This window comes from Mauremys mutica, chromosome 15 (assembly GCF_020497125.1).
Source record: "Mauremys mutica isolate MM-2020 ecotype Southern chromosome 15, ASM2049712v1, whole genome shotgun sequence".
NCBI lineage: Eukaryota > Metazoa > Chordata > Testudines > Geoemydidae > Mauremys > Mauremys mutica.
In genome coordinates, this window is record NC_059086.1 from 4,670,606 (window position 1) to 4,693,427 (window position 22,822).

Here is a 22,822-nt window from a genome sequence, read left to right on the forward strand (position 1 = left end):
AGGAGGGAGGAGGGGCCTGGGGGGGGTTGCTATGAGAGGGGCTGGGCTAGGGGGTGTCACCCCAGGAGGGAGGAGGGGCCTGGGAGGGGGGGGTTGCTATGAGAGGGGCTGAGCTAGGGGGTGTCACCCCAGGAGGGAGGAGGAGGGGCCTGGGAGGGGGGGTTGCTATGAGAGGGGCTGAGCTAGGGGGTGTCACTCCAGGAGGGAGGGGGAGGGGGGGTTGCTATGAGAGGGGCTGAGCTAGGGGGTGTCACCCCAGGAGGGAGGTGGGACCTGGGATGGGGGGTTGCTATGAGAGGGGCTGAGCTAGGGGGTGTCACCCCAGGAGGGAGGTGGGACCTGGGATGGGGGGTTGCTATGAGAGGGGCTGAGGCTGAGCTAGGGGGTGTCACCCCAGGAGGGAGGAGGGGCCTGGGATGCGGATTCACCCTGGAGGTGGGGGCTGAATTAGGGGGCTTGGGCTGTGGGGTCTCCTTGGGAATGTTGAGGTGGGGGTGCCACCCTAGAAAGGAGGAGGGGTCTGGGCTGGTGGGGCATTGCTCTAAAAGGAATGAAGGGCAGTGAAGAGCGAGGGATTAGAGGTGACTGAATAATTGATTATTCAATTCCGTGGCTTTCACAAGAGCGGTGCCTTCCCCCCTGCCCCCCCGCCCCCTCCCGGCCGTGCTGTTTCTCTCCTCAAGCAAACACTAGGCTGTAGACATTCATCCCCCTGCCTGCCTCATTCACAGCAAACAGGAGCTGTGTTTGTTTTTTAGATAAGCAGCTCCGGGAGCCCTGAGTTCACAACAAAACAAAGAGAGGCATCACAACAAAACAAAGAGAGTTCTTTAGTTAAAAGCATTATGGGAAAATTCTGGAGGTCAGTTACAGCGTAGTAAAATTAATCACTGTTTACACTGGCACCCCAGCGCTGCAGCACCAGTGCTGCAGTCGTTATTCCCCAGGCAGACGTGGAGTACAGCCAGCGCTGTAGCCAGGGAGATACAGCACTGTATGTGCCTTGCAAGTGTGGACGGTGAGTGAGTTGCCGCGCTGTAAAGCCACCACCAGTGCTGCAACTATCCAGTGTAGCCAAGCCCTTAGTAAGATATAAAATCCTTTGTTATGCCTAAAATCTTTGGAAACATATTTTTTAAAGTAGGTGAAATTTCATAAATGTGTATTGTTATGGAGATCACACAGTAAATTAGTGTTCCCTTTTTCTAAAAGCAATGAACGTTGTTATGAACACACTAAACCTCTGTGCCTGATTAATTTAAAATAATGTCTGTTTCAGTGAGTTAAATATGTAGTAATCTGGAATGAGTACATTTAAGAGTACATTTAAAATATAAAGAAATATAAAACAGAAGAGCTGCGTCAGGTTTTCCATAATATTTAATGTTGTATTCAGCAAGACAGCTGACTCACCCTTGCTACAAAGTTTTTGCAAATAAATGTCTGACAAACTTCAAGGCATATAAAAAAACCTGTGACTGACATTTTTTATTCCCAAGTTTAGTGCTTTTAATTAGGTACCTTCTGCATGTCCATTCTGTGTGAGGGAGAGGGTACAGGGGTGTCTGCGGGAAACTGTGACTCTCTGCCACCGTGAGGCGGGCCTGGGGTCTTGTTATTCTTTCTGCCTTGTCCCTCCGCTCCTGCCCCCGCCAGGCTGCAAGCTTAGGCTGCCGTCGGGCATAGGGACACCAGTTTAATAATACTGCATTGGGCCCCATAAATCCTAAGGATGGCCCTGGGGGCACCAAAAAGCAGTGCCCTGGCTCGGCAGGGAGGAGCCGCTTTCTGGAGGCACCGGAGAGCCAGAGTGCCCTGCTTCCGGGGGCGATGAGCCCCAGCCATGGAGGAGCCGGCACGGCGCAGTGGGGCAGGAGCCCTGCAAAGGCAGCAGCGCCACTAGTGGGGAGCAGCCGCGCCCCCTACCCCTCCTGCCTGGGCTGTGGCCTGGCGTCTCCCCGGGGGGGCTCCTGCAGGCTGCAGCAGATGCATGCGGGCAGAGGCCCCCGTACGCCCCCCAGCTCCCCCCTCACCATGCTCTGGCTCTGCGGCTCCTGCGTATGTGAGCTGCCGTTGGATGTGGGGCCCTGAGCCTGCTCTGAGAGGGGCAGCGGCGGCAGCAGCTCACACTCCTGGGAGCCACAGAGCCCAAGCGCAGTGAAGGAGGAGCCGGGGGGGGGCGCATGGGGGCCTCTGCCCGCATGCATCTGCTACCTGCTGAGCTGCTTCAGTGGCCCAAGCCTGGCAAAGCCTGTGAGTGGACTCGGGGCGGGGGCCACTGGGGTGGGGTGGGGAGGGCTCACGGGGGGCTGTGCACCCTCCAGGGGAGTTCAGGGGGCGGGGAGGGGGGAACCTGGTCTGGGGAGCAGCCCCTGGGCATGGCTGGCCCCTGGGGTCTATAAAGGGGGCTGTGCACCCTCCAGGGGAGTTCAGGGGGCGGGGAGGGGGGAACCTGTTCTGGGGAGCATCCCCTGGGCATGGCTGGCCCCTGGGGTCTATAAAGGCTCGTTGGGATTTGCCCCTCAATGAACCGCTACCACTGACTTAATAACTCCACCTCCACGAGCGGCAGAGAGTCAAGTTTGCTGTAGTTAGATCAATGCAGTGTCAGTGTAGAAGGCACTGCGCTGCTTATGTCGACTGGTACTGGCTTTCAGGAGCCTTTCAGTGCCCCACACTGAGAACAAGCACCGCTGATACAAGGAGCAAAGTGTACACACACACAAGCGATTGTAATGACCATGGCTGTATGCTGACATAAGTTAGGTTGATTTAATTTTGTAGTGTAGACGTGGCCTTACTCGCTCGGGCTTTGGCAAAGCCTGCCCCCTTTCAGCACCTGGCCACCACTCCAGAAGGCTGATGGCCACTTAAACTAAAATATTTTTGCCCTACTCTGACAGATTTAAGGGGCCTTAAAGTGGGAGGAAAGAGCCCCTTGAGGATCCCCCCCAATGCAGGGGGCCTCTGAGTCTTTTGTAATTGACATGGGGGGCCCCAGAGAAAACCCCCGCTTGTCTCCAGATAACGAGGCGTGTACAGATGGCCTTAAATTCCCCCTTACACCCAAACTTGTCCATGCCCCAAGCACAGACGTGGATCACTAAGAGCAGGTCCCAGGAATTTTACACCAATTAAAAAACAACCGAACATAATTTAAGAGGTGCCATCAACTTGAAATCTAGTCAATCCAAAAAAAAAAAAAACCAGGGAGGGAGGAGGCCATAATTAGTCCCAGGTCCTGTCCCCCATCTTTCTCTCTCGGTCCATCTGCCAAAATTTGTGGTTTTAAGGTCACATTTTCCTATTTTTACAGGTGTTCTATCTCCCTTGTGTTTGAAGCCATGGGCCAGAACCCCAGCTGGTGTAAACCTGCCTAGCTCCATCGAGGTCAATGGCTCTGCACTGATTTACACCAGCTAAAGGTCTGTCTCTGTGTTTAAGACCCACATGAATAATAGGAAAAAATTGGCTAGCCAATGAGTGTACACGTTCTTGACCATCCTTCTGCTTTTCTTTGCCATAGGGAAACGAGCTTGCTAGAAGCTCTGGCCCACACAGAACTGGTTTTGTTCTTCACTATCCTCTAGCTCTTCTCATCCATAGCTCTCAAAGCGCTTTACAGAGGAGGTCAGTATCATTATCCCCATTTTTCAGATGGGAAAACTGAGGCCCGTTGGGGTGAGGCCTAGATCCTCAAAGGTATTTAGGTGCCTAACTCCCACTGATGACAATGAGAGTTAGGCACCTAAATAGATCTTGGAGGATCTGGGCTGAAGTGACATGCCCAAGGTCTCATGAGTCCCAGTCCAGTGCTCTGGCCCCTAAATTCCCACCTCGCTGCAAAGTGGCTACTGCTGTCAGAGCTTAGCTTTTGAAGTGTATAAAAAAAGAAGCCCTTGAGGAATTCTACCATGATTTCAACAATTTCCATCCCACCTGGACCAGTCCACACAAGCGGTCCAGTTCCTTGACACTACTGTGCTAATAAGTGATGGTCACATAAACATCATCCTATACTGGAAACCTACTGATCGCTATACTTACCTACATGCCTCCAGCTTCCATCCAGGACACACCACATGATCCATTGTCTACAGCCAAGCTCTAAGATACAACCGCATTTGCTCCAATCCCTCAGACAGAGAAAAACACCTACAAGATCTCTATCAAGCATTCTTAAAACTACAACACCCACCTGCTGAAGTGAAAAACAGATTGACAGAGCCAGAAGAATACCCAGAAGTCACCTACTACAAGACAGGCCCAACAAAGAAAATAACAGAACACCACTAGCTGTTACTTTCATCTCCCAACTAAAACCTCTCCAGCGCATCATCAAAGATCTACAATGTATCCAGGGGCAACTCCAGGATTTCCGCTGCCCCAAGCACGGCGGCACGCCGCGGGGGGCGCTTTGGCGGTCGCCGGTCCTGCTCCTGCGGTGGACCTCCCGCAGCCGTTCCTGCGGAGGGTCCGCTGGTCCCGCGCTCTGGTGGACCTCCCGCAGGCATGCCTGCGGATGCTCCGCCGGAGCCGCCTGCGGCCCTCCCGCGGAACGCCGCCCCAAGCGCGCGCTTGGCGCGCTGGGGTCTGGAGCCGGCCCTGAATGTATCCTGAGAGATGATCCCTCACTCTCACAGATCTTGGGAAACAGACCAGTCCTCGCTTACAGACAGCCCCCCAGCCTGAAGCAAAAGCTGTAGCCCATGAAAGCTTATGCTCAAATAAATTTGTAAAAGCAACAAAGAATCCTGTGGCACCTTATAGACTAACAGACGTTTTGGAGCATGAGCTTTCGTGGGTGAATACCCACTTCGTCGGATGCAAGTAGTGGAAATCTCCGTTTTCACACCTCAGCTGCTAGAACAGGGCCTCATCCTCTCTGATTGAACTAACGTCGTTATCTCTAGCTTGCTTCTTGCTTGCATATATATATATACCTGCCCCTGGAAATTTCCACTACTTGCATCCGACAAAGTGGGTATTCACCCACGAAAGCTCATGCTCCAAAACGTCTGTTAGTCTGTAAGGTGCCACAGGATTCTTTGCTGCTTTTACAGATCCAGACTAACACGGCTCCCCCTCTGATACTCAAATAAATTTGTTAGTCTCAAAGGTGCCACAAGTACTCCTGTTTTGTTTTGTTTTGTTTTTAATTAAGTGATGACAGCTGAACCTGGGCAGTAGGGAAAGGACAGGAAGTATGGTCTATTGTGAAATTCTTGATGCTATGCCCGAAGCATGGGGCAGGGGTCGCTTGCTAAGGAGTGGGTGGATCGGCTTATGTGGCCTGCATCTTGCAGGAGGTCAGACTAGATGATCATAATGGTCCCTTCTGATCTTGAATTCTATGATTCTATGATTCTATGGTGCCTAGCTATCTCAATGATTAGGCCCTTAGAGATTCCTTGATTGCTGGTGCCACTGATGCAAACAGCACAGGTGTAAGTTGTAAACAGATAAATACACAGACCAGCAGCTCAGCTGTATTGAGTTTCCTCTACCTTGCCTTTACCTCCCCGACCCCCTAACTGTTAAGTTTTTATACCTCAAATCTAGCTTGGCCATAAGCATTAGGTCTATAGACCAATTTGATTCTCATTACGTTTGCTTTCTGGGCTTCTCTTCTCACCAAGCATTTAATGATGGCACTGAGATATGACAAATACATAAAGCTTTTTTAAAAAAAGAGCCCTCCCCCAAGGGTTAAAAACTCAGTCCTAGAGCTGGATTGGGCTTTCCCAGAGCAAACCAGTGAGGATCCCTCTGGGGGCAAAACAGCAGAACCATTTCCCCCTTCATTTTGGGGAGGAAGAAGGAGGAGAACATGGTACCCAGAGTGAAAGGAGGAAGGGGAATTAACTGCTTGAAGATAAGCCAGTCAGAGGTAAATGGAAGATGTGCTCCCCTGAGTAGATGTTCTATAGAAGTAGAAATTTTCCTGGGTCTAGCAAGGATGTTTTCAGGTTATTGATTTAAGTGTACTGACTTATACTATTAATATTTACTATGGGGACTACACACTTTGTAGCTAGTATAGGCTGACTTATTGCACACTCCAGGGACTTGAATCCCTCCATCCCCCTCTTTTTCAAGGACTTCCCCCCTCCCCCGGGCCAATTCTCCTTCCCTCCCCCAGCCAGAGGCTCTGTTTGCTCCTATTCCCCCTTTCCCTGGTTAGAGTGACCACTTTTGTTGGATAGAAGTAAGGGAAAACCACATGGAAAAATAAGAGGCTGCTTTATTTTAAGGGATATTTTAAAGAAACACTATTTCCCTTAGCAGATCATGTATTCTTTTTTTCTCAGAAGTGTACATTTCTACTGCCCTCAAGGATACAATGCAATTATCATTTGCTTCAATGTAATGTTTAAAATGGGACTTCTGATCAGGTTTAATACATTTCAATACATCTTAAAACAAGGGATGGGGGGGGTCACCTTAAGGGAAAAAAATCAAATAAGGGATGGTCCCTTCAAATAAGGGATGGGAGTTGCACTACCCCCATTTCCAGGTCCCCCATTCTCCCCCTATGGGAGGAACTGTTTGTCCCCTATTCTACCCTGCCCCCCTCCCCCAAACAGCCTGGTTGGGTAAATTTGTGAAGTCCACAGTCAACTCAACAACATTTCTCTGTCTGTAATGTGTTAAACTCTAGAATGCTTTATTCAATCAACTCCAAAACTTCAGGGAATGTTCCTGACATCAATGGCCAGAACCAAACCCATTTTGGAGAAAACCAAATGGGCAAAATCAGGGCATATGGTATTCTCATCTAGTTAGCACAGCCCCAGCTTCAAGCACCACCAGAGGTGCTGGGGGTGTGGCAGCACCGCTTGGCTTGAAGTGGTTTCCATCAGATAAAAGGTTTACAGTTTTGTTCAATAGCATTCAGTACCCCCCACACTATAAAAATTATTCCAATGCCACGGAGCTCCACTGCAATTGTCTATTGATCAAACAATTTGTAATACTCTACCTCATCTCTGATCATCTTCCCAATAGAATTTAGCATGTTGACAACACCCTGAATGTCATCTTTCTGTTGTGTGTGGGGGGGCGGGGATTAAAAAGACAGTGACTTTTCAGTTTGAAAAAGAGATGCCTAAAAGGGGATATGATAAAATTGGGACTGGTGTGGAGAAAGCAAATTAGGAAGTGTTATTTACTCCTTCACAAACACAAGAACTAGGGGATATTAATAGGCAGCAGGTTTAAAACAAACAGGAAGTACTTCTTCACACAATGCAGTCAACCTGTGGAACTCATTGCCAGGGAATGTTGTGAAGGCCGAAACTGTAATGAGGTTTTTAAAAAAAACCTACATAAATTCCTGAAGGATAAGTTAATCAAATGGCTATTAGCCAAGATGGTCAGGGCTGCAACCCCATCTTCTGGGTATCCCTGGCTTCTGAGTGGAAGAAGCTGGGAGTGAAGGACAGATGGATCACTTGATTGCCTGTTCTGTTCATTCTCTCTGAAACACTTGGCTCGGCCGCTGTTGGATGACAGGATACTGGGCTAGATGGACCATTATGGATGCACTATGACTGTTCTTGTTGTTAAGTTGCTTAACTGGGGAAGAGGCTGGGGGAAATAGGAGGCACACGCAAAGCCCCTACCATGGGGAGGGGGAAATGGGGACCCTGTTGAGGAAGCATGGGGGGAAAAGGAGCATGCATAGGGCCTTTTCTGTGTGTGTGTGTGTGTGTGTGTGACAAATAGAGGGATGCAGGGAATTGCTGGTGTGTGCAATAAGTTTAGTGTGTACAAGCTGTGAAGCATCTTTGGATCCTTTCAGTTATATTAAATCTTCTGGAGTCTGAATATTAGGCTTGATCCAACAAGCCCTACTTGGCACAGAACGATCATGGGGTTCAACGGGAGTCTGTGTATGGAGAGGGCTTGCACAATCGGACTCCAGTTTTCTCCTCCCAGATCTATGGTTTAATTGCTTATAACTGGTGCTAATTCATTAATTGGGTTTTAAATAAGTAACTCATGGCATTGGCGGGCTGGGATTCGAACCCACAGCCTTCCGGCCCCTGCCGGCTGTTAGACCTAAAACAGACCCTAAGGGGAGACAAGGGGCGGGATTTTACGGTAGCTCCGCCACGATTGGCTGATGTTGAAAATAGATTCTGCTCACAGTATATTTCACGGGAGGCGGGATTTAATGAGAGCGCCGTCACTATTGGCTGACCGAAGGATGATTAGCATACACGACAGCCATTGGGGCGTGAAGGAGGCGGGATTTTATGGAAGAGCCGCCGCCGTTGGCTGCAAGCGGAGATGTTTGGCGTGCGCGGCGGCCAATGGGGGCGGGGAGCCGGGTTTCCGCGCGCAGTTCGGAGCGGTTGCTGAGGGCAGAGGCCGCTCAAGGGGGGGGGCAGCCGGGTGAGGGGCGCGGAGGGCGCCGCAGCCATGGCGGGGTCCGGCGGCGGCGGCTTCTACACCCGGGGCGGGGGCGCCGACTCGCCGCCGCTCTTAAGCCTGAGGCGGAGATCGAGGCACCAGGGGCCGGAGGAGGCGGTGAGGGAACGGGATGAGCGGGAGCGAGGCTGAGGCAATGGGGGCGGGGCTTGGGATAAGGGGGCGGTGACGTAGGGGGTGGCCAGACGCAAAGGAGGCGGGGCGTGGGTGAATTGTGAGGGGGCGGGGTTTGGATGAGGCGGCGGAGGGTGGGCAGCTGCAAAGGGGGTGAGGCTTGGGTGAGGGGGCGGGGCGACACGGAGGGGTGGGCCGCTGCAAAGGGGGTGGGGCTTGGGTGAGGGGGCGGGGCGACACGGAGGGGTGGGCCGCTGCAAAGGGGGTGGGGCTTAGGGAAATAGGGAGGGTGGGAGATGCTTAATCAATATCCACCTTCTCTGGACCCTTCCAGATGCGAGATGGGGTTTGGGGGGGCAGTGAGAGAAACTTGGGGATGCGGGTAAGGAAGTGGGCAGGATCGTCTCTTGGGTTGGCGAGCTAGAGGTGAAAAGGAGCGGTGACTTCAGACCCTCCTGTGGGTAAAAAGAACAACAGTGCTTGTGGCACCTTAGAGACTAAAACATTTATTTGAGAATAAGCTTTCCTGGGCTACAGCCCACTTCATCGGATGCATATGGGTGTCTCTCTCACCAGCCCCCCTCCTTTGGATGTAGCCCCCCCCCAGCATCCCCTAGTATGGGCTGTGGGCGCTGGGTGGGTCTAACTTATTTGGGGAATGGGTGTGTTTTGAGGGTGGGGGTTGGGTCTCAGTGGGAGCAAGGCTCTTGGTGGAGGAGTTGCACACATACAAGTTACAAATAACACCCCCCCACACACTGCTTCCAGGGGGAGGGATAGCTCAGTGGTTTGAGTGTTGGCCTGCTAAACCCAGGGTTGTGAGTTCAATCCTTGAGGGGGCTACTTAGGGATCTAGGGCAAAAATTGGTCCTGCTAGTGAAGGCAGGGGGCTGGACTCAATGACCTTTCAAGGTCCCTTCCAGTTCTAGGAGATTGGTATAGCTCCAATTATTACCTTTATTACCTAGGGGCTGTACACTCTGTTGTGCCATTGGGGCGGTTTGTTCACTTCTTGCATTCTTGGGATTCCTCATTGTTGGATTCAACTCCTTACCTCCCCCATCAGCGAGATCGCCAACTTGCTGTAAAATCCTCCTGGAGACAGCATGGCTAGTTGGTTTTTATCTTGACAAGATCAGCCCTATAGACCTTGTGTTCCCTGCCAAAACAGGTGTGTCCTTTGCCTGGGGGTAACTTTGCCTCAGGTAAAAGCACAGTGAAGATCAAAGTTTTACAGCAAGCTAGACTTGCTGAGGTAAGCCTGACCTCACGGTACAAATAAAACACCTTATCTTCACTATGCACATGTTAGTTACCTCGAGGTTAAAAAACCCATACCTTTAATAGTGAAGACAAAGCTATTCCCTCCAGCTGTGGTTGACCTCGATTTTCTACACTGAAGTAAAACCACAGAGTCTTGTTTCCACTAGAATTTTTCAGAGAGTTAGTTGTCTTGATGTAAAAATAACTTCACTGTAAAAAGATATGGTTTCTGCTTGGTCTGCTTTTCTTGTTTATATCTCATTTAGGGTCTCACGTCCCAGTGCAGCAGCATATGTGTTAGAAATGCAACAGGAACTGTTCATTTATTTTTTTTTAAATCTACTACAGTATTTTGAAAATAATGAAAACTGATTTCTACAATGCTCCCCCCCCCCTTTTTTTTTTTAAACAAACTTGTTCTGAAAGCATCCCTTCAAAAGTAACAGATTGGAAACGTTGAATAAAACATTTTAGCTAGTGAGACCTGCATTCACAATTCTATTTCCTCTTCAAACAGTTTGTATCACTGACACCTAAGCCTTTGCGGGGAGCTGTATTCCTATGGTCTCCCTGCTGTGCCACTGATTTCCTGTGTGACCTTAGGCAAATTACTTAAGCCATTTCTATGCTACAGCAGCACAGCTATGGTGCTGCTGCTGTAGCACCGTGGTGTAAACACTTCCTGCATCAATAGAAGGGGTTTTTCTGTCAATTTAGTTAATCTACTTCTCCGAGAGATAGTGACTAGGTTGATGGAAGAGTTCTTCCGTTGAGCTAGCTGTATCTATGCTTGGTTAGGGTTAGTGGTTAGGTCGACCTAACTTTGGCAATTAGGGCAGGAGATGTTTTCACTGCTGTTTGTGATGTAGTTAGGTCAATCTGATTTTGAAGTGTAGACCAGGCCTTAGACTCTGTGGCTCAGCTCCTCAAAGGTTCTCAATAAGAGTTAGGCACTTAAATACTTTTGAGGATCTTGGCCTCTGTGTCTCAGTTCCCCAGCTATAAAATGGGGATCTAAAGCTGCCTTATTTACCTCACAGGGGTGTTGAGGGTAAATGCTTTAAAGCTAGAGAGGTGTTCAGATACTATAGTAACGGGAGGCTTGATAAGTACCTACAATTAACTTGTATTGTCATAGCTAGATTGATCAGGAGTGTAAAAAAACCCTACTTTTGTGACTGACACAGCTGTGCTGACAAACCCCCCAGTGTAGACACAGCCGCACAGATTGAAGAGTACAGTGTCCATTGGGAAGGTGGTGCTCCTGCATAGGCAGAAGCCCTTCTGTCAGTGTAGGCTTCATCTATGCTAGGGACTATGCCAGCATAGACTAGTATAAACATAATCTTTGATCATAAACTTTGATTTCTGGTTTTGGAAGTATAGGGGGGGAAATTATTTCCAGCCACTGTTTTAAAGCCTGAACATATAGTCTCTAATGATTTGGGCTGTTAAGCAATGCTTCCTTTTTTAAATAAAGTTCAGTGTTAAGCTTGTATATTGTGCGTGATTGTTTGCTTGAATTTGTATTGGTTCCCTCTTACCTTGCCTTCCAGGTTGTTGGAACAACTGCTTCAAGAATCTAATAATTGGGAGTTGTTTATAAGCTTACATAGTTCTGACTGTACTAGACTTCAATATTTTTTCCCTTTTTTTGGGCAGGTTATGCTTGAGAAAGTATTGGGAATAACTACCCAAACCAGCAGTGGTTTAGCTTGTGACCCAAACACCGGGCAGATAGCATATCCTACAGGGTAAGTGTACTATATAAATGTGAAAAAGTGTAAGTTTATGTTCTCTGTCTACCTGCGTGATTATAGAAACCACTGCAACTTACAGAGGAAAAAAATGGACATGGGGCCTGCTTGTTTTGCCAACTCTGTGTATGCAGTAATGTTGTTTCACTGTTACTTTGGGGCTCCATCTTACAGTCCTTTGTCACTCAGGTAGGCTTTACATAAGCAGAGGCTAATGGGACAGCTTGCGTGAGTAAAGGGTGGATCCCATCCCATGACACAATCAGCTACCACTGTAAGCATATTCAGAGTAGCTAGAGGCATGCTTGAGCACCAAAATTCCAACTGGCTTCGGTAGGAGATGAAGACATTCAGCATTTCACAGGGCTGTGAGCCCTTAGTAGGTTTTTTTTTGTTTTTTTTTTTCCCCCCTTGTGGGGCTTCTCTAAAACTTCTCACAGGGTTCCTCAAGCAGCCAAGGGCTGGAAATGTAAAACGCTTAACAACGATCACATCTTCTAGATCTGGCTAAAGAGGTATATTCGAGTGCTTTAAGTTAACCTTCTCATTCATGGGCATCCAGAAGTCTGATATCACGGCTGGATTAGACCTGTCAGTTTCATGGGAATGGAGTAGTTTTAGATATACTTTTTCTTTCCTCCGTATTGACTCCACCATTTCCAGGCATAGATGCTGGAATTTAGGGTGCTGGGCGTGCTGCCGCACACCCTGGCTAAACGTGGTTTCCATCATATACAGGATTTACAGTTTGGTTCAATGGCTCTCAGCACCCCAACTATAAAAATTGTTCTGGAACCCCTACTTCCAGGGTCAGACTCAGTCTCTGATGCCGAGAGTCAAGAAAGTGACCAAGCAAGAGTCCTGACCTCTGATCCCAGTATGAAAGTGCGTAATATGAGAGTTACCAGTTGGCCTGGCTTGCTGTTTATAAAACATGTTAGGTGTGGGGTATGGAGGACTATGTTGGAATTGCAAGTTTTCATGTTTAGAATGTGGGGTGGTTTCTTGGTCCTGCTTGCAGACTTGGGGGGGTGGGTCTGTAGCAAAGCATGCAATCCGAGTCATTCTGAAAAGAGCCAGCTTATATGTCTTGCTGCCCTAGGGAGCAGCCTGTTTTCTCTCTCTCTGTTTTTGAGTTGAGGGTTCTTGTGTCATCGTTCTGATTTCTAAGAAACAAAGTCGTATTACTTTGCAACCTTCCAGCAAGAGTGTTTTTGTTTTTAATTTAACTTCTGTGTGTATGCTATGAACATATAACAGTCAGCAAATCAAGGGACCTGATTAATCAGTAGCTAACCCACTGAAAGTTATAACAGCACAGGTCAAAATTAGCTTGCACAGTTACATAACAGATACATTACAGCCAATTTAAAAAATGTTTGCGGGATTAATTATTCAAAAGAACAAAATACAAATGTATTTTTTAACACAAACTTTTAAATATTTTGTTTCCTTTATGGTGCTCAACTGAAATAGCAGGAAGGAGTCAATTGTGTTGAGAATTATTTTTAAGAAACATTCTTACCTATTTTACAAATTTATTATTTATTTGTACTGCTGTAGCACGTAGCTGCCCCAATCATGGCCCAGGACGGCCTGGTGCTAGGTGCAGGACAAACACAGAACAAAAACTGTTGATCTGAATTATTACAATTGAAAGAATTCTTAAAATTGAAAACTTTTCTTAATGTTAACTGTCTTGCTTGTTAAAAGGCAACTACTAGTCAGATTCATTTTCTGGCCTGATGCTGTGGCGTTTGACATACGAACACTGCAGGATTGTCTCTCTTATCCCACTATTTACACTGGTATTATTTAAAAACAAACAAAAACCACCCCAAAACAAATGAAAAAACTATTAGCCTTGTAAAAGCTTGTTTTAACAAACTCTAAATTTTAAATTATACTTTAAATGGTCTGTTTAACTTAAAATATTAGTCAAAAGTGACACTATTGCCATTGGAATCCATTGTCAGAGGCTGAAACCAGATTCAGTCATGTTTTAAGGTTAAGTGCTTATTGCTGGACGATGGGAACAGGGGTTTCAGCTAACACTTTTAGTTATTGTAGTCATCTCCAGCGTAGTGTTAGAACAAAAGCCTTCTAAAAATAGAACACAACATAAACGTATAACAGTGTGGCCTAGTAGATAGAACACTGGGCTGGACTCTGGAAACCTTTGTCCTATTCCTGGCTCTACAACTGGCCTGCTGGGTGACCTTGGGCAAGTCGTGTCACAACTTTGTGCCTCAGTTTCCCATTTGCAAAATGGGGATAATGATTCTGACCCCCTTTGTCAAGCACTTGGGGCTTGACTGATGCCGAGTTAGGGTTGCTGTTGTTGTTTTATTTAAAAAAAAAAATAGGATGTGCTTTTTCTCTGCAATGCTTTCCCTTTTCTGGGAAGTCTTCCAAACCCTGAAGATTGCCATCCTCCTCTGAGCACCCCACCACTCCACAAACCAGGTGAAGCACTTATTCATGTAAATGTCTTGTTCTTTCTTTTCAGGTGTGTGGTTGTAATTTTAAATCCCCAAAAGAATAAACAAAGACACATCTTTAATACTTCCAGGTATTGTCAATGCTTAAATTTACTCAACACCTTGATAGTGTTTATTCCAAACTTGCTTTTTGGGATTTGGGTTGCTGAGAAAGGAATGTGACTCTGAGCTGAGCAACGTGTAACAGCAGCCATGCACAGTATCCGCAATCTGCCTACGTATGGACTACGACCCCACTGTGCCAGGCGCTTTACAAACACGTTACAAAAAGACAGTCTCTGCCCCAAAGACCTGACAGTCTAAGTAGATAAGCTATTGTAGACGGTGTGTTTGAATAACACTATGCTGGGTAATGTCAGAATGTTTTTTCCTTACCATAGTGTTTATTGCAGTGAGTGCTGTCTGAACTTTCTCTGAGGGAAAACAAAAGCTATATCTTTCTTTCAGGAAAACGCTGAGTGCTCTGTCTTTCTCACCTGATGGAAAATTTATTGTTACTGGTGAGGTGAGTTCTGCTGAAATGTATTATAGTGCGTACGTTTGGAATGGAATTTCTGATTTCTCTACCAATGCAAATGCTTGTATGCCTGGAAAACCTGCCATAGCAAGACTAGAAGGAATGCCCAGTCAGTGCCCTCTGTTTTGATGCTAGCTTTCCGGCTTCTGTACATTGGTTGAATTCTGGCCAGTTGATCAGGTAGTACTAACTTGGAATTTAAACTGTAAAGATTAACATTTAAACTACAGACTAACGTGGCTCAACTGTGAGTTGTCCACACTAGGATACTAGACTAGGTGGACCATTGTTCTGATCTGGGATGGCAATTCCTATTTTTTTTTGTGTGTGTGTGTGTGTGTGTGTGTGTACGATTCAAATGGCAGCACATATTCAAATGACTCTTGCAGAACGGGCACAGACCAGCTGTACGAGTGTGGGACGTCGAGGAGAAGATGCAAGTATCTGAACTGCATGGCCATAAGCATGGAGTGGCTTGTGTGGCTTTTTCTCCCAACATGAAGTATATTGTGTCAGTGGGCTATCAGCATGACATGATTGTCAACGTATGGGACTGGAAGGTAAGGAACTACAGATGTCAGGGACAAACAGCCTCTGTCATTTCTCACTGAAAAGCAAAGAATTTACTGATGCACTTACAATAAAATGTAATCTATCTGTTAGCTATATGATAACGAATGCAATCAAAAAAACCCCTCCTTCATTCAAACCAAGAAAATGCTCTCACTTGGGGAAAACAGCTGAACTTTGATGATCTTGTAGGCACATAGCAAACTCTAGCATTCCTGGACCAAGGGCAAGTTTCAGAGCTGAGGACTTTGCTGAGACTATCCTGCCTCCCTTTTCCTGATGAATATGGCACACGTTTTTTAACAGGGAGGGTAATTAACCACTGGGACAACTCACCAAGGATTGTAGTGGATTCTCCATCATTGGAAATTTTTAAATCAAGAATGGATCTTTTACCCTCCCCATCCAAAAAACAAAAGATGCTCTAGTTCAAACAGGAATTAACTCAGGGAAATTCCATGACCTGTGTTATACAGAAGATCAGACTAGATAATCACAATAGTCCCTTCTAGCCTTATAATCTATGAACATTATCTGATCTCTCCTCTTCACTTGCTTGTCTATCCTGCCTCCTGCTCCCAGATTAACACTATTTGATCTCACTGTCTTCTCTCCTTCCTGCCTCCCCTCTGTATTGTTTGTCACACTCATTGTAATATGAAAGTACCTAGGGCCTGTCATCTTGAGCAGGTGGAGATCGCGTATCATTCGTGCAGAGCTTGGAAGGTAATACATTATAATGCCTGCAGGATCACATGCATATCCTAAAGGATTTATTCACCTTTTGTAGTATGTTTGCTCCCAAACAGAGAAGTCCAGTGAAGGCACTCCTGCTTGATTGAGCCAGCTCAACCATATACATATGAAGCTTCTAGGTCAAGCTGCCTTAGAGTTATTAGGAGACAGGGGTGGAGAGTGGAGGAAGCATTAGAATTTTTTCAAAATTTTTTTCAAAACCTTTTCCTCCTCCCTACGCCAGCGGGGGGCCGGAACAGGGCGGAGTCAATGGCTCCATCACTTTTTACCTGTCTTAAGGGTGAGCGATGGGAGGGAGGAGGGCGCGGAGAGGAGCAAGTGAGGGGCAGGGTCTTGGGGGAAGAGGTGGAGTGTGGGGGTCTCAGGGGTGGGGGGGGAGGGAAGTGTTGGTGCCTTGGGGGAGGGGTGGGGCCATGGTTCAGGCACTGGCGGCCCCTGCATTTCTAGTGAGCTTCCAGCATTCCAGCATCCTGCACTGAGGAGAATCGCCGGTTCACAAAAACACCTTGTCCAAATTGTCAGAAAAACCATCTTTCCTGGCAGATGAATCGTATGCTAAATTGTACTTCATGTCAATGTTCATATGAATTGCTAAGTTATGATGAGGATGAAGTGGGGTTGTGTTAAAATTGGCCTTGTAGTGGAATCGGGAATTCAGTCTCTTCCATGTCTCTTGTGCCATGTATCTCTCATGTCCAAATTATTGGGTGTTCATTTTTTGTCTCTTTACAGAAGGATACTCTAGTAGCATCAAACAAAGTATCTTGTAAAGTTACTGCAATATCCTTCTCTGAGGACAGCTACTTTGTTACCGTTGGCCACCGCCATGTTAAATTCTGGTTCTTGGACGCATCGAGGGAAGTTAAGGTAAACCTGGGCTGTACCAGTTGGATGTGGGAGTACACGCGTTTGAAAAAAGGTGCTCAGGATGTTCAGACAGCTGACTAGATGTTTATCCCAAGTCTGTCCCCTGCAGCGGACGGGGATATTCGTTTAGGTGGCTGGCGCCAAACAGCAGTAAGGCTTATCATGCCCTACACTCAAGCTCTCTGTCATACCGCAACTTCCTGCCCTGCTTCAGGAACGATCTATGGCCAGGCAGCTCTAGGTGGGTTTTGAATCTTGCTTTCTGGGAGTAGTCTTCAAAAATCACACTCTCAATAGAGCACAGGGATGAAGGGGCAAGAAATTGCTAAATTAACGTTTAAAACGCATTTGCAGGATGTTTCAGTTCTTTGACAGAGCTATTGCATACGTGCCGGATTCCAGAAAACATGAATCAATATGTTTGACCATCCTGTTTCCCATTTTTAAAAAGGAGGAACTTATTTATCTCATAGGGATATTTTGAGGCTTTCTTTAGATCCTCGGTGAAAGGTGTCAGAAGGACAAATGTATTGGTTTTTATAATGCAAACTAATGTGTTCATTGCAGATTAAAGAGACTGTGCCATTGGTTGGTCGCTCTGGACTTCTGGGAGAACTTCACAATAACATCTTTTGTGGTGTAGCATGCGGGCAAGGGAAACTGTTGGGCAGCACTTTTTGTGTTTCTTATTCTGGACTTCTCTGTCAATTTAACGAGAAGCGAATGCTGGAAAAATGGATTGATCTGAAGGTAAAATGCCTTGTCTAATTTATTGTAAAATAATTCCATTTTGTTTCGGATACCTATGCTTCCCTTATATCTTACTGTAATTGTTTTATAGAAATATGTTCGCTGTTATAGTATCGGGGGTAACCGTGTTAGTCTGTATCCACAAAAACAACGAGTTCAGTGGCTTTTTTTTACCCACGAAAGCTTATGCCCAAATAAATCTGTTTGTCTTTAAGATGCCAGCGGACTCCTTGTTGGTCTCTGTTATAAAAAAATGTAACTTTATGCATGTGGACGTCTTCCTTCAGGTATCGCTAGCAAATTGCATCTGTGTTAGTGAAGAGTTTATTTTTTGTGGCTGTGCAAATGGAACTGTGAGGATCTTTCATTCCCACAACATGCATTATCTCATTGATCTCCCGAAACCTCACTACTTGGGCGTTGATGTAGCCAAAGAGCTTGAACCAAGGTACAAAGTTTTGACATGAAATATAGTGCTTCACTGTGTATTATGTTTGACTTGGCTTGAAGGAAAAAGTGCCTTCTCTTTGTACATCTTAAATACTCCATACAGCTTCTAAAGATAGTGGCTAATAGCAAAGGCCGGATTTTCAGAAGTGGCCAGTGACCCTTATTAATGTGAGCTGAGCATTTCTGAAAATTTGATCCTGAAAGTTTGTGCGTTTCAGTCTTACATTTAAGAAAAGGGATATCTAAGATTAAATTGACTTGAAATCAGTAATCTTTCAGAGGTCTCTAACCCAGTGTTGTTAACATTAAAATGAATTTCTGAAAGAGCTTGAAGAAGCTAAAACCTGATACTTTGCATATAACAATGTAAGGACTTAAGACAAATCAGACTTGACGGCTTCTTTGCCTGTTTTAATAAAATACTTAGCTCTCGTATCAGGCTTTTCATCAATAGATCTCAAAGCACTTTACGGATGAGGTAGGTATCATTAATTTGACTTTTCTTTCAGTGTATCTAACTGGCATGAATGTTTTCCAAATAGCTAGGTGGCTTTTCAGAGCTGTGCATCATCAAACCAGTCTGTTGAGCTGTACCCGGGACATAGAGATTTTTCACAGATACGAAATTCTGGATGGCAGAGGGTAAAAACCCAAGACTAATGTTATGCACTGTAAGACTTGAAGTGCATCTAGCATGGATGTTGTGAGACTAGGAACATGCTCAGAAAATGTAGCTGTGGTTAGATGTTCGGTAGGCTGGAAGAATAGTGAATTTCAGATGTTTAAAACAGAAATTGTTGTATATACCGTACTTTTAGCTTGCATGTTTTGTTTTGTTTTTAAAATTCAGCTAAAAAGAATAATTCCTCTTTCTCTGTCTCTTAAGACGACCAGATTCCGTCTACCCAGACACCATTGCCTTAGCCTTTGACCCATGCAATCGTTGGCTCTCTTGTGTGTATAAAGACCACAGTATATACATTTGGGATGTTAAAGACACAAACAAAGTTGGCAAAGTGTGGTCAGACCTCTTCCACAGTTCCTTTGTATGGAATGTTGAGGTAAGATGCAGTTCATGTGCTAGCACTAAACAGAGCTTCTGGAGATGACAGTGGGGAATAAAAATGACTTATAAGCTTCTTTACTAGCTTCACCCACTTAGAAAATATGATTTTTACTATCCTCATATTATTTCCATATCAAAAGAGTAACTGGTTAATAATAAAGGTTTTTCTCTAGTCAGACCATACGATCAACCTTCTTTATAGTGCAGTAGCTTGAGGCAGAACAAAGGATGGGGAAAAAGCAGAGTTAATCTTTAGGGTGGATTCAGATGTTCAACCGAAAATAAAACTAGGCAGCCCCCAGTTGCTCCGCTTTAATAGCGCCCATGACCCTGATCGCCGCTATCTCTCTTGTGTAGCTGATGTGGTCAAACAGGAGCTGCAAGTGACTTCTTTTCATTGACGGTCGCTGTTCAGTTTGTTGCTTTGTCGCTGGACAGCGACATTTCACAAAAATACACCTGTACTTAGTGTTTATATACGAGCTTTGTGCTGACCGGGTCCAGACTGGTGATGTGATAGGACATGGGGGGGAGGGATAGGTCAGTGGTTTGAGCATTGGCCTGCTAAACCCAGGGTTGTGAGTTCAATCCTTGAGGAGGCCACTTAAGGATCTGGGGCAAAAATTGGTCCTGCTAGTGAAGGCAGGGGGCTGGACTAGATGACCTTTCAAGGTCCCTTCCAGTTCTAGGAGATTGGTATATCTCCAATTATTACCTTACCTATGGCAGATTCTTAAATGCAAAGTAAACTCTAGCACTTATTTTCAGACAAAGTATTTTGGAGGGGGTAGAAAACCTACCCATTGACTTTTATCCACCCTGAAATGGCTCCTCTTCCTCTAGAAGAGGAACTGATACCCATGGGGCTATGACAAGGAATCTGATGATGAGGGAGCTCATTGAAAGGGCAGTGGTGAGGGATGGTGAGACAGCTGGTCATAGTGATTCTTGTCTGTTACGGTTATAACAGTATCACTGTTCCATTGTGCTTCCCTGTCGGTGGTATCCACCTGTTGTGATCTTAGAGTGAAAGCTGTTCTGGGTAGAAACTGTCTTTTATATGTTGTAGTGTGCCTAACATCATGGGGATGGGGACCTTTTAGGCACAAATAAAGAGATTCTATCATTATTGATTGTTTATCTGAGTTAGGGCAGTTATATTTAAAACAAACAAAAAAAACCCACCCCATTTGGACAAATTTCCAGTTTCCTTTTTAGTCAGTTTCACCTACTAAAAAAGCCAGGATGGGGAGAAAATCTCTCCAGTTTTAAGAGGAGGATTGCAGAGGAGTCTTGTAGAACAAACTTCTGCTGTTACTTAGGCTCCTGGACTCCCACTCTGTTTTTGGAATGTAAACTAATTTGTACCTTTCCTCTCTCCATTGTCCCCCACCTCCCTTTTATGTTGTGGAAATATGTAGGTTTACCCTGAGTTTGAGGATCACAGGTCCTGTTTACCTCCAGGATCTTTTCTAACCTGTTCATCCGATAACACCATACGGTTCTGGAATGTGGAAAGCGACACTAGACCTGTGTTCCAGAAGAACATTTACAGTAATGTAAGCACCATGGTGGTTTTTTGTTGACAGGCACACACAGCGTTAGAATAACGGGGCCAAATTCACCTGTGGCTTACCCCAGTCTAAAACCTGGCAGATGAGCCTTTAAGTGTACTGCAGGGAGGGAAAACTCTAGTGGTGGAAATTCTATAAAATCTCTCCCCTGTGCTGGAGTATTGGGAGAGAGCACAGCTGAAAAAATGGTTGGTGCTGGCTGGAAAGACATTGAGGTGAGGTGGGATGTACTGGTTCAGTACCTCTCTTCAGCAGTCATTTCTCTCTTTCACATGCATTTGTCTGACTCAAAACAAGTTACTTCCAACTTAAATCAAATGAAAGCCTTTAGGTATTTAGCTTTTATTTTAAACATGTTCAGAAGTTTTACAATGATCTGAAGAACCGAGGGTTCCTGGATATCCTATTCCTGCCTATAGGAACAGTTCCTATCCACTTTTATCAGAATATCCAACAATATTCTGTACAGATTTGTCTTTTTTTGAAAGCGAAAGATGGGGATTTAGTGGTTAAAGAACAAGACTGGTAAACTGTTTTCACCTCTCTGTACCGCATTTTCCTATCTATGAAATGGGGATACTTACCACCCTCGCAAGAGTGTATCCGTGAGGCTCAGTCAGTATCTGACAGTGCTTTGGAGGTAGTGTGGCCTAGAGGATAGAGCACTGAACTGCAGCTCAGGAGACCTGAGTTCTATTTCTACCTCTGCCACTGGGTGAACAGCCCCCTCTGTGCCTCAGTTTCCCCATCGGTAAAAGGGGGCTAAGGACACTGCCCTCTTTTATAATGCGCATTCAGATCTGCTAATGGAAAGCCCCATATCACAGCTAGGGATGATGTTGATTTGAGTTCTTGGGGCAGACAGCATTATAAACATTAAGGTGGGACTTCAAAAAAACTTGAGTGACTGAGGTGCACAGGTCCCATTGAATGTCACTGGGGCTTGTGCTCCTCAAGCATCCAAACATTTTTGAAAATCCCATCCTTAAGGTACTAGTATACTACTGAAGTCAAAATTACTCTACTATCAGAGACTGTAATAAGCATTCTATTGTTTATTGTTATGGTATATACCTAACTCACTCTTTCTTCCCCCTCACGCTATAAAGAACTTGCTGAAGGTGGTGTACATGGATAATAGTCAGCATTTACAAGATTCAACCAGTGTGCCTGACAGAAATGAAAATGCAGGGTATCTAGATGTGAAAGCAGGTGTTCGTGTGATGCAGGTTAGCCCTGATGGCCAGCACTTAGCCTCAGGTGACAGAGGAGGCAACTTGAGGCAAGTATTATCATATCTATCAACTGTCACCTCTACTCTGTTTCACTGAATGTTGCACATTTTAACAGAAATTATCCTGGAAATGCAAAGCAGCTACAGGTTCTGTACCTGTCAGGATACATCTACGCTGCAAATTAAGGTATAATTGTTGCACAGGTAGGCATACCCATGCTAGCTTTAATCTAGCTAGTGCAGGTAACAATAGCAGCGAAGGCACAGCTGCCATAGTACAAGCCTGCTGGGGGCCCTGGGTGCACATTAGGGTTGCTAGCACACCTGGGGTCCATGCCATTGTCTTCACCGCTATTGTTACCTGCACTAGCTACATTAAAGCTAGCACAGCTATTCCTTCCCATCCTACATCTTAATTTTGGGTGTAGACACACCCTCCAACTCCATTCAGTCATGGAGGGTTATTGGGTCCAGATCTCAAACCTTGCTACCACAAAGGTGATGCTTGACATTGACACCCCCTTTCTACTCCAAAACCCCCTATCGCAAGCAGAGTTTTGACCCTAAAAGGTGAGATGTGCCAGAGACTCCATGAACCCCACTAGGGACTTTGCTGCTATTGATTTTACATGGAAGATGGTTGGATACCACCATGATGGGCAGCAATATAAATCCCTAAGATAGATCAGCAACACTAACTTTTCTGGACAGTGTAAATAGATATAGCTCCATTTTCCTTAAGAAGGAAAGGGTATTTTATACTGCAGTATGACTGGTTTGAATGAACAGTTCCCATAAGTACCCTGTCTTGTCCTCCCAGTAAGCCAAAATTGCTACTAGTGCCAAAAGGGCAAAACGCTTTGAACAGCTCCGCTTAGGCCTCATGGATTTTGGGTGTGTGGTAAGCAACTGGGGTGATTTCTTTTATACCTGGGTCTGAATGTTTGAATCTGTAAGAGAGCATGTG

General features: G+C 45.9%; 1 protein-coding gene and 1 non-coding gene across 3 annotated transcripts in view; both read left to right on the forward strand.

Annotated features, from left to right (window-relative positions):
• Nucleotides 1-5,741: 5,741 nt before the first annotated feature.
• WDR62 (WD repeat domain 62) overlaps nt 5,742-22,822 on the forward strand; it is a 42,770-nt gene continuing 25,689 nt past the window's right edge. Inside the window, exons 1-11 of one of the 2 annotated variants that reach the window (XM_044989286.1) lie at nt 5,742-5,890; nt 11,476-11,567; nt 14,080-14,142; nt 14,519-14,576; nt 14,978-15,148; nt 16,647-16,781; nt 17,349-17,531; nt 17,819-17,979; nt 18,868-19,042; nt 20,469-20,606; nt 21,731-21,903. In XM_044989286.1, the coding sequence (XP_044845221.1) occupies nt 5,831-5,890; nt 11,476-11,567; nt 14,080-14,142; nt 14,519-14,576; nt 14,978-15,148; nt 16,647-16,781; nt 17,349-17,531; nt 17,819-17,979; nt 18,868-19,042; nt 20,469-20,606; nt 21,731-21,903 (1,409 nt within the window). In that variant the 5' untranslated portion in view covers nt 5,742-5,830. Of the gene's footprint in view, nt 5,891-8,410; nt 8,536-11,475; nt 11,568-14,079; nt 14,143-14,518; nt 14,577-14,977; nt 15,149-16,646; nt 16,782-17,348; nt 17,532-17,818; nt 17,980-18,867; nt 19,043-20,468; nt 20,607-21,730; nt 21,904-22,822 lie in introns of those variants that run through there. The other variant, XM_044989285.1, reaches the window with a different exon arrangement.
• Nucleotides 19,371-19,508, forward strand: LOC123350690. Its single transcript, XR_006573798.1, has one exon. It is a non-coding gene; the product is annotated as a small nucleolar RNA SNORA16B/SNORA16A family (small nucleolar RNA).